General features: G+C 44.7%; 1 protein-coding gene across 6 annotated transcripts in view; it reads left to right on the forward strand.

The window, feature by feature from the left end:
• The window catches only part of ANXA9 (annexin A9), a 197,406-nt gene that overhangs the window by 123,676 nt on the left and 55,700 nt on the right, over positions 1-18,030 (forward strand). For all 6 annotated transcript variants that reach the window (XM_069649758.1, XM_069649757.1, XM_069649759.1 and 3 more), the window contains exon 5: positions 1,469-1,582. In XM_069649758.1, the coding sequence (XP_069505859.1) occupies positions 1,469-1,582 (114 nt within the window). The remainder of the gene's footprint in view (positions 1-1,468; positions 1,583-18,030) is intronic.

Genomic DNA, 18,030 nt, shown 5'->3' on the forward strand with positions numbered 1-18,030 from the left:
ATTATTGCCAGTAATGGTAATGAGATGCTTGCATTATGGTTCCAGTTAGTTCTACCTCTCATCCTTGCACAGCCATGGAGTCAAGGGGTTAATTGCAGAGCTCACTGAAATGAACACAATCAAATTCATATTTTTAGCAGAATAAATAAAACCATCTTCAAGAATGAAGGTGACGACGGAGAAAAATGGAGGAGGCGCCCGGATAACATGGGTAGGGTCCTCCCCCCAGCCCCCTAGGTAAGAGGGTGGGCCGTGGCAAGGGCACCAAAAACGAGCAAAAGCCTGCAAAGGGCAACAAAGGAAGGGGGCGTGCCTGGCGGCATATAAGCCGGCCGGTGTCTTGCTGCAGGAGTATCCAGCCCCAAGCAGAAGGACGCCCGCTGCACCGGAGGATTTGTTTTCGTGTTGAAAATAAATGTGTGGCCTCTTTATGCCAAAAAGAAGATATGTCTCATTCTACACCTTACTGGGTGGGAAAGGAAAGGGGCAAAGGGAATGAGCAAGTGTGATGGTACAAAGATGGACAAATGCCCAGGTTATGTTCCCACAAGGTTCTCAGTTGTGTTTTACACAGGATACCATGGCGATGCCAGTCCCCCTTTTCTCTTGCATGGGCATGAGACCAAGTATCAGTTTACATTGTAATATCAGGATACTCTGCATACCCGTAGATTCTATGGGCGCACACTGAGTAACGCTGTTTATTCACTGATAGAATATAGGACCCTTGCATATTTAGTCAGCATTGTACGGGTATTCTGGGTGTTTGATGGGTTTGGCACACTTCAGTCCCTCTGCATTTCATAAGCAAAATATATAGCATACACCCATCCCCTATATATTCTATGGGTTCAATACTGGATCCCTCTTTATAGAGCCTGCTCTGTGGCTCAGTGGACTATAGAGGGATCTGTGGCTGACCTCATGGTCAAAGGTGTGAATCCAAGTAGGTCCTCCATTCTTCAATGATCAAATAGATGCCATTGAGCTGGGTAACAATCAGTGTCAGTGCCAAAATGTTCCACTGGGGTGAACCTGCAGTCTATAGATCCACTTGTTATGTTATATTTCATGACAGGATACAGGCAACCATGTTCATTTTGGCAACATGAGTCATGGGAGGTCTGTATACGATTTTGGCACAATACAGGACCCCAGCGCATACTGCATATTTCACGAGCAGGATTGCAGACACACATGTCACACATGACACACCTGTAGAATCTCTGCGAATGATACCAGCACCCAAAAGTGTTCTGTAGGAAGGACTATTGAGCCCCTTTAATTCACGAGAAACTAACTGGACACCCCAGTATATTGCCGAACGTGATATTGGGTATGGCCAACCCTGCAATGTCAATGTGCAGGTTACCATGCACCCCAATGTTTCCTTTTGTCCGGATACTGTCCATCCCTGCAGATCCTGCTGCCTGCAAAAGTCACAAATGATGCTGTTTTGTACTCACAGGACCTGATCCAAGCTCTGGAGGCAGCTCTCTCTGGATCCCTGAAGGACGTCATTGTGGCCTTGCTGAGGTCCCCAGCTCAATACGATGCCCGTGAACTGAAGGGCGCCATGAAGGTAAGACATCTCATCCTACCAGAGTGCCAGCACTCACTCTGTGCTTGGTGTCACGCCATGTGCACAACATGCCCTGTATTATGGATGCCAGGTCTGCATGTGTGCTGAGTATGCTATGAAACGCTTTGAAACACTTGTGTATGGGTGTGCTATAAAGACAATTTCGTATCATATAATATTAATATATCATTTCTGGCCCTAATTGCACTTTGCGAGATCCATGATTATTTCTCATTCGCTATTTCCGGACAACTGTGAGAAGTCACTGGAAACTGTATGTCTTTGCCAGCTTTGCAAGGCTAACCTTGACTTATGAGAGCACAATGGTCAGTCACCATTACCTCCGTAGGTGCAGGTGGTGACAGCTATAGTAAGAATTGCACAACAGCATGTGCAGATGTGATTCCGCTGTGAAGTTGTGAGCTTCGAATGTTCCTCGGGTTTGACCCTAGAGGCTCGTGCGTTGCTATTGAAGTCGTTCCTTCTGCAAGGTACCATGAGGGTACTACTTGAATGGAAAAAGACCACTATCCAAGCCCAAGCAGCCCAAGCAACCCAAGCGGCACATGTATATGAACGCCTACATTGAGAATTGAGACAACGCTTAGTAGCTTGCAATGTACACCACAGCGTTATGACATCACCAGCACGTGTGCACAGATTGTCGCTCACCGAGGAGAAGCAGAATATTGCTAGACTCCTATCTCCACTCCTTCACCCTCCAGCTTCCTGTACATGGGTCATAGGTTTGCAATTTATGTATGTTTAGAAAAGCAATGCTGTGCATCAATAATTATAATTGTTCTTTTATAACACGCTTAATACCAGAGATTGGTTCCGAAGCGCGGGATTGGGATTCAAACCTATGTTGCGCTGCATTGTCTTGCTTCCAAGACCAACGCGTTGCCCCTGAGCTATCCCCCCTCACTAAGAATAACACTTTAGCTTTATTAACAATGAAAAAGATATCATTGTAATATAGTTAACTATTGGTTACATTTAGCAACAGGCCTGATCAGATGGCCAACTGAAGGAGACACGGCTTTCAAAAAAACACGTATTTGGAGAGTTTAACCAGCAAATTGTATTTATTTTGAGGAAAAAGTCATGTTTTCCTGCTATTACCAATCAAAAGAGCCCTCCACTTCAATGCATGTCAATGGAACGTTCAAGATGGACCAGCATTCAGTGTTAGGGACAGAAAATTGACACGCAGCATAATTCTGAAAGGTCAAGAGGTGTGGGGTACCTTCAGAGCCATCAAATAATTTGACCGCTCATACTAGGGTCTGGCCACAAGAAGAAGGCAGCAGAAAGTTCCAGTTGGGCCGGCATTGCACTGTCGACTCAGATGAGGACCCCGTTATACCTTCATAGCTTTCAAGCAAGGGCGTTGCTAGGGGGGGGCTAAAGGGGCTACAGCCCCTGATCTTTTGGTTGTAGCCCCGGATAGAATCTCAGGAGCTACAGCCAAAAGACTAGTCAGCCCCCAGTCCCAACAGTACTGACATTAGCTTAGCCCCGGGTCTTTTCCAGACCTAGCAACTCCCCTGCTTTCAAGTGATTATCATCGGGGTTGTCCAACCTTTTTAAATGTGAGGTGGGATTGTGAACATGTTGACCAGCGGGGGATGGTGATCGTTTTAGTGGTGGGGTGTAAATATTTCCAACGAAGGTGCTTGAGCAACCGAGCATAATAAGGAAGCCACACCCCAAATAACCAAGAGTGTGGTTTGGGAGGTAGGGGCACTTCATCCCCTGGGACATTTTTTAAAAGAATTGGTTAAGTGGTTCATTGGCCTGCACATTCTGTGTGACGAAATGGGTACAATTCTATACGATTTACAATTGGTTTTGATGGGTAACACCTGAAAAAATCTAATAGACCAGTATTCCCACCCAAGGCTGCACTCATGTTGGCTTTTCGCATTATGTCCTAATGTCAGTGTAAGAAAACATGCCCAGGCTGGCTCTGCCAATATATGCCAATATTCCCAAATAAGGACAGGCACAGTACTATAGAACGATATGTCCATGTAGGCTCCCATGTTTCACGCTGCACCGCCAGTGCCTTGCTCAGTCTAGTCCTGTCCCTGCAATCATGGGCCATCCTCACCCCGCACACATACATTACACATACACATTTCACTCACACCCGCACAAACATACTGCTACACTTATTCACATGCACACAAATTCACATGCAGGCACATTCCCACATAGACATACTCACATACGTGCACTCAGACACAGAGGACCCCTCACATGCATGCATGCATGCATACATACATGGTGTTTTTTTACCTATTCATGTGCCCTTAGCTCCTCGCCACGAAATGCTGTTGAACCAAACAGCCCGTCCTACCTCTGTCGTCAGTGTGAGAGGACCACATGCATGGTTTATGCATGCATTTTGAGGAGGCAGTGCCAGATTTCACACACACAATATTGTGACCCTAAGTAAGTTGCACATTCTTATGTCCATGTGTTGCAGTGATATTCCAGGTGCAACCTCAGAAACACCGACCACTAGTATCAAGAATCTATGGGTTTGAACATTTATAGAGCAAACACCACTCCCCTTAGAGGTGTGTATAATTTCTCTAATCTAATTGGTCAATGTATGTGATTGGAGAGTGTTCCAAAAGTGATGACAGACTAACCCATCCCCCTTCATACTCACTGGGCATATTACTGAAGAGGACAGGTTTATGGGTGTGACTTCTACACCCAGTTTCCCTCCCATTTGATGTAATGTCTGCATTAATCAATTGTAACTTTCTATATCAATATATTCCTCACCTGTAGTCACGTTACTAATCGGATTGCTATCACTCAGGAGAGTCAAATGATGCGATTCTCATCTCGACATGGCATGTGGTGGGTGGGTTATAGTTTTTTGTTTTTTTTCTAATACGTTTACAAAACAATTCCATTTGCAGTTCAGAATAATGGGCTGCATGATCCCTAAAATATGTGACTCATTAGCATGCACTGTTTTATTATCACTAAGATGTCCACATTTGCCTAATTTGCATAATTGGCATATCATCTATCTGATAGAGCCTTTCATGCTGCACATTTCTTTTTAAATTAGCTCTAGGCCCTTCCATTCCAAAGTTAGAAGTGTAATATTGTTACATATTCAACCTTTAAATGGTGCATTTTTCTATCTTATTTACAAACTATTAAAAGATATCCCTAGTTCCTGGCATAAAACAGCTAAATTGTATCAGTTCCTTGTGAAAGCCATTGAGCTGGGCCATTCATGACTGGGGGAACGGGTTTCAGTAAGTTCTATAAAGTACAGGTCTGGCAGGGTGTTTTATCACTTAGTCCCGCCTTCTTGAGTGATTACAGACACTTCCTCTCACTTAAGCCAGAATTTCAGTCCTGACACATGCCAAGTATTTCCTCCTGGAACCAGCTGGGCTGACAATAGGATCTGATTACGTGGAGGAGGGACCACTATAGACCGCCTTTCAGACAATATTTAAAGATGTTATCCTAGGCTCAGAGACAAATGGGAGCTGTAAATAGGAAGCATTCATGTTTATTGCCTGCAAAGCGGTTCCGAGAACAAAAGCAAGTGTCAAAGTTTTATAGGCCAGCCTCTCAGCCTGAGTGTCTTTTCCTTCTCTGAAAGCAAGTCACCCCTCTCAGACCTCTTTGTGCATTGCTATAGATTGTGGGAAGGAATACCCTAAGGCGTCTAGGCCCACAGCTGGTGCTTAATTCACAAAATGTAGCATTTAAAGTCACCTTTTTTCCATGTTGCAATTGTCACCTAAATCAGAACAACATTATAACTTTTTCTTTGTCATCAAAGTCCTGCCCGAGACTTATATCTTTGGATATTTCTGTAGGTTTCTTTCTACAAAGTTGATTCCCTGACCTGTAAAGGAAAATATTCACAATACAAGGCCCAATTCCATGCTCCCACTCCTATCAAATGCTGTGTTTTTCATCTCAGAGTGGAGTGTTTCACATTTAATAACCGTTTGCTTGATACTTTCTAGTACTTGGAAATATTTATCTTGGGCCTTGTCATTTACTTAGAACATACATTCTGATTGCAGATGGGCTGCAAACTTTGTACATTTCCTCACACATGTGTGTTTGAGATGCTGTGCGCAGACTGCAGCTCATATTTTTGTTTTTAAACTCACGCTTTTCTCTGAATTTTTTCTTCTCGATAGATATATTTTCTCTGAATTATTTCTTCGGGATAGATATATGGACACTTCCTATCCAATTGCACTTGGGAATAGAAAGGTCCTGAGTTGTTCTTTACAGGTAAGCAGGGTAGAATCAAGGCTTAGGGGCATGGACCAAGAATCCAGAGCTGAAGAGCAGCAATAGAAAAGGCTTTCTGCATCTGGTTAATGAAGGGGAGTTTGAGGAACACATTGTTCTTGTGGTGCTCATGATACATCCCACCAAAATGATTCTTATTATATGGCAGTAGGTGTGTTGCTGCAGTGTCACCAGCTCAACGTACAGACACAACTAAACTTTAAAAAGCAAATCCTCAAATGGAAGCCAGTGGGGGGAAGTCAAAATCGAAGAAACATCATCCTGTTTTCCTACTCCTACTACTGGTTTGTCTGCAGATTAAAAAGCAGAATTCAGAGAATCACAGTGCACATTATGTACCTCCCAATTGGCAAGGCATGCCCACACCCCCAAGGGCCGGAACCAACTCTTAGATTGTAAAGCAAAACTCACTCACCAAGAAAAAAGGCTTAATTCTATGAAAAAGGAAAAGCTGAAATTGGACAAGCTTTGATGGTTTAAAAAATAGGGGAATGGAGCAAGAATCTTGAGTTGAGAAAAAAGCCTAAAGATCAAACTGAATCAGCCAAAGTCAAAGAAAGCCCATGGGAGGTGTGCCAGAGCCCTCTGAGACACCTGAGGGTGTCGTCCCTTCTGAGAGTCATTGGGCCTCATTCCGAGTATGATGGTCCAGAAATAAGGCATACTACAACGATGCCGGTAGGGGCCACGGATCCCCCGGCAGGCCTGACCTGACGGGTTTTCAGGCCCGAACCGGCATGGCTGTCACGGAAGCACCAGCACCATTAGCATTTCCCTTGGGCCTCCATGGAAATGAGGAGTAACTGTTACCGCCACCCTTGTGATATGCCGATGGCACCGGGATATCAGGCGACAGTACGGCTGTTACGGGGTTGCCGGAAACCCCCCAGCTACCGGCAGGTTGTCCAGCAACCCCGTATTGAGGGAAGGCACTCTAGGGACCATGTAAAGCTGCACACTCTGTGATGCGACCCATAGAAGTTCTAGATATGGCGTTCCCTGCAGTGCACCCAGACCCTCCTTTGCAGGCCCCCTGCAAGCCACTTTGGTAAGTATTCAGCTTGCCACTTTCCAGGCTTATCCAGCCTGTGCATTACCAATTCTGCAGACTGTTAGGGAGATGTATCAGTGCTAGGCTTAATCCCCTCTCATGGCGAGCACTCCATCACTTTTTGCTGGACTTCTGGGTGTTTTTCCTATTCACCTGAGTGAGGGGAGCTTTTCCCCCCATTCATTCTTTTCTGCTCTAATCATGGGAACTATATGGTTTACTTTATTTTATGGAGTCCTGCTTTCCTCTATATCTTTTAAAGGAATGTGTGTTTCACTTTTGCAGCACACAACACCCTATGTGCAGTGTTGCTGAGGGCCCTTTGGGTTCTCCTTCTTATATTCTCTTATTTTTCTTAAGGATAGAGGGATACTTTTTATTCTTCCTAACTTTTACTCTTGAGAGATCAGCACACCCTTACGTGGAAGTGCTGAGGGGGTACATAGAATCTCCCTTCTCTCTGCTCCTGCAGCTTTCTGGTTACAGTAACAACCCTACAGTTATGGCTGGTGGCAGTGGACACGCTCTACTGACTTTTGTACAATTTTCCACTGCAGGCTGTATTCGCAGCTGTGGTTATGCGCAGGAGGGTCAACTATGTACTAACATTTTGGCTCCTTTATTTTTTTGCCACTTCTCATATGGCTGTTCTTTGTTAGCCCTTCTTCTGCCATACTGGGAGGGGGTGTTTTGATGTGAGGTTTGTCTTCTGCAGGAACTATTTGTGTATCCCGCTGAGGCTCCAGTGTGTCTGCAAGGACAGGAAGCATGGGCGGAGCCCGAAACTCTACTATGCTTTGTCTGCTGATGTGTCTGAATGGAACACTGGAGGGCTGGATGTCCTGATTGGACAGCCACCCACCCTTTTCTGTAAACTGCAGGGAGAGTTTGCAGAGGATGAATGGGAAATCCTTATAAAAGGTGAGATTCCTGAGGCATAAGGCAAGTCAACCACTGGAGTGGAAGATCCGAAGCAGAAGATGACCAGAGACACTGGCAGGCCCTTCCACTAACCGCAAAGAGATCACTACTGTCCTGACCCCATATTCAAATAATTAGTGGAGCTCCGAAGAGGATGACTCCTTCCCTTTGGCTAGTGAGACCGAACCAGCCATAAGATGACCTGCAGAATGAGCCATCCCACAAATGTGCTGTGACTTTCCGTGGCTACCAACCGCCAATACGAGGGAACCTCTGACTCAATTGCAGTGCATCATCTTTCCATGAACGAATCCTCCCACAACTTTGGGTAAGCTCCAGTTGGAACTACAGAGACAAGATACCCCTCTTCAAAGTCAGGGCTGTAGAAACGAGGTGGATCGCCCAGGCAGTAACCGTTCACTGTTGGAGCTTGCAAAAAGTTCCCAAAACCAAAGACCGACATGGGAGTACAAATAATTCCTTGCTGAGGGTCTTTTCTATCGACTGCTGCTGCGAAATCCCTTCCAGAGTCCCTCCTTTCATCATCGCGACCAAGGAACGGGAGACCAGGATCGCCGCTGCTGCATAGGAGAGAACCCAGCTGCAACTTCCTCAATACTCCTAAGGTACTGTGGGGCTCGGGTAATACTTTACTCAAGTCGAATAGTCGCTCCTGTGTTACTGGAGTGCAGTATCTGGTTTTTGGGTGTTCACCCATACCACTTGCCCAGGCCTAATGCTTATAGGGAGTCCTTTTCAAGATCCCAAATAACGTTTTTATTCTACCAAAGCATCCTCCTTGAAAGTAATTGAAGTATCCTGTGGAACCTTACCTTTTCTGCTGCTGTACACCACTTTGCACACACTTAACTAGTTAGGGAATGGACTGCTAAAGTGGAGGAATCATTGAAAAGGATTAAAAAGTAGTAAATTGCTATTACTGATGCTTAATAACCTTTTTTCCTTACCACAGAACATTGTCTTGAGTGACTTCAATAAGTGCATTGAACTATGAGTAAACAGTGTTCCTGACTGGTACATTCCGTTGCTATTGTTTCTCTCACCTGAAACAGCATTGCTGATGTTTTCTATTGTGTTGATTAGTTTGAATAGTACTTACCTACTGAATATAACCTTGCCTGGCGTATATAAAATAAATGTATATTTTACTATAACTACAATTGTGTGTTTTTCTTTGGGCCTATTTATTGACTGAGTTCATTGTACTTACCTACAGCTCACATCCTCCTCTTAAGATAAGTCTGGCTGCTCTGCCCTTCTACCAAACCTTTGGATAGTACAGACCTACACTAAGAGTTGGGCCCTGTATACCAAGGGATAGCTTTCTAGAGTCTCACCTGTTGGTAGACCTTAGGAAATCTCCGCTAAAACAGACCAAATTCCAGATTCCATTTCATTAACTCCGCTTAGCTCATTTCATATAGGAATGTCTGACAGCGACAGCTAATTAGTACTTAGTATTATAGTGTGTATACATCATAAAGTGGCTTGATCGTCACCTACTCTTTTCTTTGTAGCTCATAAATGCCCCCTGAAAGTGCAGGAGGGGTAAATGTTGGGAAGCAAACATGCTAGGTCTGCTTGGCAGGATGTGAGAGAGAGCAGTAGCCAAGATGCGAAAGGACACCCCAAAGAGTCCATAGTGCCATCCTAAAATTGTAGGTCACTCCCAGCTTTCCTCTGACATATAATGCGCCAACTGGGTGAGTGCTTTGACAGGCAGGTTTATAGGCTCACGTAGTGTCCAAATGCTAACTCTCCATGTGCCCGATGATTAAATACTGTACATCTCGGTGTGAAGCACTTGATACCGTTGTTATTTGGAATGAGTGACTGACTGGGCCTCCAGCCTGGCTACAAGTTGTCCTCCTTACCTGGGAGAACCTTATAAGGAATATCTGGCAGCTTTTCCTGTGATGATCTTCCGATGATCTTCCAGGGGTGTTGGTTACACTTTGGTTTTGATGTGAATTTGAAATCTACCAATGGAACCATCATACCCTCCACTCGGGGGTCCAAGGAGGCTGTCTACCCTGGCTTCCTTGAGTTGGACATTGGTGGGAAAAGGTTTTTGCTTGGCCTAGAGTGGAGGTCAGTGCACTAGTGACAGAGGCTTCTGAGGACAGAGACGTTTTGGGGGTCACTTGCTATGATACATGAACTGCTACTTCTGGGCGACCAGGTTTCTGCAGTCCTTGTCTATGTTGTATGTGGGCATTGTTATCCCTTGTATGGTGCTTTTGCGCAAGATCCAAAAGGGAGAATAGGAGTACACTTGTAGAGTTCATTTCTGGCAAAGTGTTTGCTAGCTTTGTGCACTGTCCCAAAATACCTACAGAAAGGACTGCAAAGGTCTGAACCTGATCATTGTGCAGTGAAGCAAAACACAAGAGGTGATGGATGGCTGGAAGGTTTAGAATTAATCTTAAACCTCTGGCATTGCTCCGGGCAACCCTCCAGACCATTGTTCTTCGCCTTCAAAGCCAATACAGAAGGGGAAAGACCATATGCAAACCAGGCCTGGTTCCCACCCCCAAAAAGGGACAGTCCAGCCCAAACTGCTAGGTCCATTCTTTCTGCACAAGACCACAAGCATCCCAGACATGGTACAGCCTTGTTGGGCCTCATCAGTGAGGAGTAGCTTGGGTCTCTAGGCCCAGCAGGCAAGGGACCATCGTCTGGGTATACCCGTCCCACTCGGGGTGACAAAGCAGAACACAAGAGGTGATAGCTGGGAGGTTTACAATTCATCTTAAACCTCTGCCATTGCTCTGGGGGTGACACTCCAGACAATTGTTCTTCACCTGCCAAGCCAATACAGAAGGGGAAATAGACCATATGCAAATCAGACCTGGTCCCACCCCAGAAGGGGCAGTCCACCCGAGCTGCTAGGTCACATCCCTTCTGCATGAGACCACAACCATTCCCAGACATGTTTCGGCCTTGTTGGGCCTCATCAGTGAGAAGGAGCTTGGATCTCTACAAGTAGATCGCACATTTGAAGAAGCAGAGAGCCAGAACGGGGCGGCATAACCCAGACAAAGCGATCCTCCAGCTATCTGACGCTCACAGAGGCCATGACCCATCTAAAAAAGGTGGCCACCGCTTACTCCCTCTAGCTATGGTGCCTCTTAATCCATCTGGAGTCCTATTGTTGAATCCAGTCGCTTGTCCCCAGCTGACTCCTACTGGGACTTTGTAAATGTAGACTCTAGCTTCAGTTTTCTGATTATGTTGACTGAGCAAATGTGGTGTTACGTGAGGTCAGGGTTTTTGGGCTAATATTTTCTTTGGAACATTCTCGTTTGGTCATTAATGAATTCATAAAGGCTTATCATTTCTAGGGGTCCCTGAATTCTTTTTATCTTCATCTAATTTAGTCCTCTCAGTGATTATGTTTCTTAGCCATTTTGCACTCTTTTGGAATTGGAAAGATGGTGGTCTTGGCTTAAGTACTTCCATGATTGTTATCACTTGTAATGGTGCAAAGCGAACAGCTGTCGTTTAGACATGAAATTAAAGTTATTGGGGAATGTGAGGCCGCACTTCACACAATGACAAGCAATACCTATTGACTTTGCCATTGCACGCTCTTCTTTATGCAGGTTTCCACCATGATTGTTTGGCAGAAAATCCCAGCCGATTCCTCTCACTCTTGAAGGCTACTTTACATCCTCAAAGACCCCATGTCATTACATGTGTCTTGCGTTATGCCAGCTGTGGGTGTGTGCCTTTTCTGGAGGCAATTGTGGATACGCTTCCTGTGTGATGCAAGGTAATTTAGGTGTGTTTCTGTATGATACCACGTACTATTGTGTTCTTTTATGACACCAGGTACTTTTGTGTGATCCATATGATGCCAGGACAGGATGGTTGCTGCCATTGATGCCAGGGCCAAATGTGTACCCTGTGTGATTCCAGTCAGTATTTGCACCCTTTAAGATGCCATGACTGATGGATGCCTCCAGCAGACATATGACTGGAGGTGTGGCATTGTATAATGTCATCTGCTTATATGTACCATATATGATATCACACCTTGTATGTCCTTCGTCATATCACCCCATATCGTCCTAGAGATGAGAACGCAGGAATGGTTGATCCATTGGTCAATTTGCTATGTGAACGCACTCTATGCTGGCATTCCGAATGACTCATTGAATTGTCTACCATCTGCTCAAGTTGCCTTATTTGTGGACTGCCCAAATGCTGTTCTGTTCCTATTTTCAGACAGTCACTAACTGGGCGCTTGTGAGGTTTAGAGTCCATTTTAAGTTGTTAGGCTTGGTCCTCAAGTGTTCCCAGGGACTTGCTCCAAAATAACCAGCAAGGAAAGTTGACGTCTACAGATCTATTAGAACCCTTCGACCACAAAACCAGATGTAAGACAACACGGGACGGCAGATTCTCAGGGTTCTGGCTTTGCCTATGGAAGGCCTCGCCCATCAACATGCAAAACCTTCACTCCCCGTCCTCCTTCTACAGAGCACTTAAGACCCACCTATTCTGTCCTTGCTCTTTGTTCTCTCTTTGCAAAGTAGTAATGATCCACCTATCCTGACAATTCTTTCTTCTTTCAATGTGACCACCTAGAACCTGTGCCTAGATGCAGGTCATTCTGCCTTGTTCACCTCGTATAAAGGGTATCAGCTATTAAAACCGCGGCAAAAATGTTGCTGGTAAAAATAAATCGTGGCAATTATACCATTTAAGGGGAGCAGGGGTTTCGGCGGTGTTCCCCGATCCCTTTAAATGGTATAATGGGTCTGGGGTTTGCGGGGGTGTCCCCCGCATCCTTTACATGATTGAGGCGGCAAAACCACTGCATTTTTGCCACAATATTTTGTAAACACAGCAATTTTTCACAACCCAAATCAAAAATCAAAATCAATGATGCAAGCTCAGGATATGTGCCTTGTATGCCAGAGCAGTTTGTGTGACTTGCTTGATGCCAGGGAACGATATGTATCGAGTGTGTCAGAACAGTTTGTGTGCCCAAGTTTTTGCCAACTGGGATGTGTGCCCAGTATGATATTAGTTATCCTGCTGTGGTTATCAATGAATGTAATTCCAGCTCTCTGTGTGTGCCTGTTTCTCTGTCTGTCTTTCTCTCTCTATCGCTCTCGCCTTTCGCCTCCACTTCTGTGAAGGTGCTGTTCACCGCCAGCATGAGCGTGTTAGAAATGCACCACTAATATGCTAATATCTAGTATACATGGCAAAATGTTACATTGTAGACACCTATAGAAAGCTAACTCAAGGTCAAGGTTTGTAAAATCCAATAAACAATTTTAGGAAGTAAAGATGTCATGTTTTTTAATATTAATTGCATAATGTGCAAGCAATGTATATTATGATCTAGGTTATGTGTGTGTGATGTTCTTCGTTCTTTGTATAGTCCTTAGGCCTCAATAAGGCCGAATTAAAAAGTTGAAAGTTCACCTAGATTAGTTTTAATGTGGACGGAAACTGTTCACATTACAATAGGGTGGAAAAACACTATGAGGGGGTTTACCCCGGGCGAAGGTTTGCCATTTGGAAGCCACAAACATTATCTTTTTTTGCAGGTCACCTCCATTATTCCAGGCACAAGAACAGGGACGGCGGCCTCTTACAAAAGCCAACAATTAATGACCTGTGATGTGGTCCTATGGTCTTCCATAGGGACACTGAAGAGATTTACCAGGGTTGTGCAGGAATACCAAAGCATTCCGCAGTCATGCAAAAGAAATAACCAGAGTTTTGCAGGAATGCCAAAGCATTTCACACTGAGGCTAGAGAAATAACCAATGTTGTGAAGGCATGCCAAAGCATTTTACAGTGAGGCTGAAGAGATAACCGGAGTTGTGCAGGCATGCCAACGCATTCCACAATGAGGATAAAAAATAACTTATGTAGCGAAGGAATGCCAAACCATTTCACAGTGAGGCTGAAAAGATAACCAGGACGGTGCAGGAATGCCAAAGCATTCCACAGTGAGGCTGAAGAGATAACGGGGTTGTGTAGGAATGCCAAAACATTCCACAGTAAAGCTGAAAAGATAACCAGGGTTGTGCAGGAATGCCAAAGCATTCCACACTGAAGCTGAAGTGATAACCAGGGCTGTGCAGGAATGCCAAAGCATCCCACAGTTAGGCTGAAGATGTAACCAGGGTTGGGAAGGAATGACAAAGCATTCCACAGTGAGGTTGAAGAGATAACGGGGGTTGTGTAGGAATGCCAAAGCATTCCACAGTAAAGCTGAAAAAGATAACCAGGGCTGTATTGGAATGCCAAAGCATCCCACAGTTAGGCTGAAGATATAACCAGGGCTGTGCAGGAATGCCAAAGCATTCCACAAGGAGGCTGAAGAGATAACCGGGGCTGTGTTAGGAATGCCAAAGCATTCCACAGTGAGGCTGAAGAGATAACGGGGGTTGTGTAGGAATGCCAAAGCATTCCACAGTGAGGCTGAAGAGATAACGGGGGTTGTGTAGGAATGCCAAAGCATTCCACAGTAAAGCTGAAAAGATAACGAGGGTTGTGTAAGGAATGTCAAAGCATTCCCCACTGAAGCTGAAGTGAAAACCAGGGCTGTGCAGGAATGCCAAAGTAATCCACAGTGAGGCTAAAGAGATAAGCATGGTTGTGCAGGATCGCCAAAGAATTGCACAGTGAGGCTGAAGAGATAACCGGGGCTGTGTTAGGAATGTCAACGCATTTCACAGTGAGTCTGAAGAGATAACCAGGGTTGTGCAGGAATGCCGAAGGATTCCACGCTGAAGTGATAACCAGGGCTGTGCAGGAATGCCGAAGGATTCCACGCTGAAGTGATAACCAGGGCTGTGCAGGAAGGCCAGTGAATTCCACAGTGAGGCTGAACAGTGTTGTTCAGGAATTCTTGCACTCCCATGCCCCACTGACTGCCCCGGTCAAGCTTCCTTAGATAGTAGACTAGAAAGACGGATGGCTATGTGGTTGTAGAGACAGTCTAATATCAGGGGTGCAGCTTAGTCCATTATATCGGAGGGAGTGGTTCTGGGTTTTTCCCAGCGAGCTATGCAGTGAAGTCAACTAGAAAGGAGAACATGGCAACTTGGTTACCTTTACTATGCACTTTTATTGGAAACAATAGCTACTTTTCGATGTGAATGCTGTGTCTTTGGATCTTTTTTGTAATGCAAGCTATATGTGACTCATTCGACCACATTTACCTCGTGGTCTTTTACTTTGGCCTTTCTTGGTCGACTTTTTCTTCATCTTTTAATGGGGGATCGCGTCATATGCCCTCCTCTTTGCCCATACTGCACCCTGTAAGGGCAAAAAGTCGGCCAAGAAGAGTCGACGTAGAAGACCACAAGGTACATATGGTTGATGCAATCACTATATACCATAATGCCTTGTACTTGTAGGATGCATCTCAGTTCAGTCTCAATCACATCCTTTCCTGTCGCCTACACAACATTCTCATTTACACCCTCAAACCCCAACCCCATCCAGCCCACACCCACATTACTAGCAGTGAAGCATAATTTGTTTCACATAATCCATGAGGTCTATGAGGAGGGAACCACGAATCAAAATGAATGTGGTTATGTGTGACGTTTGAGAGATTCATCTGTGGAATGCACTATGTAAATGGCCAATATTAATATACATATACGTATGCATTGCAACACTGCAGCCTGTAGTGCATACCTAGAAGAATCACTCCAAAGAAATAACTGTTTAGTCAAATAAGGAAACTAAGGCACAGTGGGCCCCATTACAATTGTGCCGGTCTGATAACAGTGGTGCCGGTAAGCCTACCAGCACCGTTGTTACCGGACCGGCACACTATGAGTCTTTGGGCAGGTGCCGTCCCGCCCGCCCGCCAGGGTCAGACCTGGCAGGTGGAACGGCACCCACCTGCAGTGTTACAGGGAAGCACCGGCACCGTTATTAACGTTGCCGGTGCTTCCATGGTCCCCATTCCAAAAAATGGGAATGGGGATTAACAATTACCGGTGACTGACATCCCGGAACAACCGGGGTTGTAATCTCCCATTGTTTCCAGCAAGCCAGGAACCGATAAAATTCACAAGTCCAATGGCAACCTGCCGTTTTACCGGCATGGTTACCACCGGACTTGTAATGAGGCCCAGTGATGTAAAGTGATTTGGCCAGGATCACATATTTTGGTATGGTGGACAATCTGGGCATTTGGGCCCACTTTCCTATTTTTAACTGTTTGTAATTTAGTCAGTAGACTATGGGGTGTGGGGGGTGGTCATTATGAGTGGTGATCAGTTAAAAAAGTGTGTTTAATGGAATTACCACTTCTTTCACCCCACCGCCATTCTATGAATTTGGAGGTAAAGTAGAGGAACTATATCCAGCAGTTGGCTAGAAGTGTTTTCTACACTTTACCTCCAAAAACTGGAGGAATTACTGCAGCTGGGATTACTGCCTGTGATCATTCCTACAAGTCCTCAGTGAGGTCCTTTGGGATTCCATGAATGGCCACTAACACCACTTTACCACCACTCCTAGTAAGGTCAATTTACCGCTGATATGATTGACAGTAACGGTAAATATGATGGCAGCATTTCTGTGGGAAATATCAGCAATACTCCTAATATCCAACTATATCTACTCCCATCCCATCTTAGGTGTACATCAACCTTCAATGGGTTCTGCATAGTTGTCTTTCGAACTCTGTGTTCAATAAAGCGGACTTGCCAAGCAACAAACCACACGTTAAAGCAACCTGATAATGAAAAAAGCATGATTCTTCTCGAAAGTACCAAAGGCAACAACAGAGAATCTGCATCTGCAAATTTGATACAAGGAAACCCATCAAAGTAGCTAAATATAAAATGCATCCGTAAGTCTCCTCACTAAAGTGCATGGACTGTGTCTGTTTTAAAATCATTCAGCTACACTGAATTACCACGAGATTTGAGAAGTAGACAAACCTGGTGATACAACGTATACATCTACCTATCATTAGCGATTGCTTAGTGTGGTATGTTCAGATACATACAGCAGCACATAGCAAGACTATGATGGCAAAATAGCTCAGCAGGTTGAGGCAATAAAACAGCTACTATGTCAAATAATCATAGCATCTATTAGTGACATGCAGCGAAAAGGAAAACTGTATGCCTGTTTATAACGTGCACAAATTCTGCCACTATACTCCTTCGAAAATGGCTTACTTACCACAAACTGCCATTTACTAGATCAAATCCTTTTTTTTCATAGGAAAACAAAGAAGGACATATTCCAATCCACTTGCTATGCTGCCAGCACCATATCTTACCCATTACCTTTAGAGGTGCAATTAGGGCAGTGTAGGGAAGTGGTATAACTTGGATTGTTTAACGAAATCATAGTATGTTATGTTATTGGGACTTCTACCGTGCACCGCTGCAATTTTCTATGGTCTCTAGGGGCTCAGGTGGATCTGAAAGAAAGGGGGTTGCATGATTAGTTAGTAGGGTTGAGAGGGGCAAGAGAGCTTTCATGTGCTGTTGGTATTTTCCGTTCAGGAAAAATGGTCACTGTCTGCTGGTATGGTTTTATTACATTGGCATTGTGTGATGTTTTGTATGTATGTGTGTGTGTTGGGTGTTGTGGAGAGTTGGTCGAGTGCCTGTAGTTTGGGAGTTTTGTGGTGAAGCTCTGGGTTGGGTAGAGGGTATGCAGAGTGTTAGAGAGTTAAAAGCAGGGTAAGTTTGGAGTTGTCTGGGTTGTTTTGTGCTGGGTTAACCATATCGGCTTGTTTTTAGTTCTTATTTTGTTTAGCGTCGGATATTTCTTTGAGTGGTCCAGTTTCATAGTATCTTGCATTGTAGTGGTGGGTTTTCTCTCTCTGCTGAGTTCTTCAGCATTGTGAGGTAACAAGCAATGTTTTCAATAGATAGCTTCCTGAATTGTAAGTGATCTTCTGCTGTTCGTATTTCCTTTGGGAGCGAGTTCCGTAGTTTTAATGCTATGCACGAGAATGCTGATTCCCCAAATGTATGTTTTGCATATTGTTTTGGCTTGAGGCGGATGTCTTTGCAGTATCTTAGTTTCAAGTTGGTTTGTAGATGGTAATTTTGTCCTGTATGAATTCTGCTCATTGGCTGTGGATCACTCTGTGTGTTATGCAGAGAGGTTCGAAGAAGATTAA

Source organism: Ambystoma mexicanum, chromosome 1p (genome assembly GCF_040938575.1).
Source record: "Ambystoma mexicanum isolate Mex_15411 chromosome 1p, UKY_AmexF1_1, whole genome shotgun sequence".
Lineage (NCBI taxonomy): Eukaryota > Metazoa > Chordata > Amphibia > Caudata > Ambystomatidae > Ambystoma > Ambystoma mexicanum.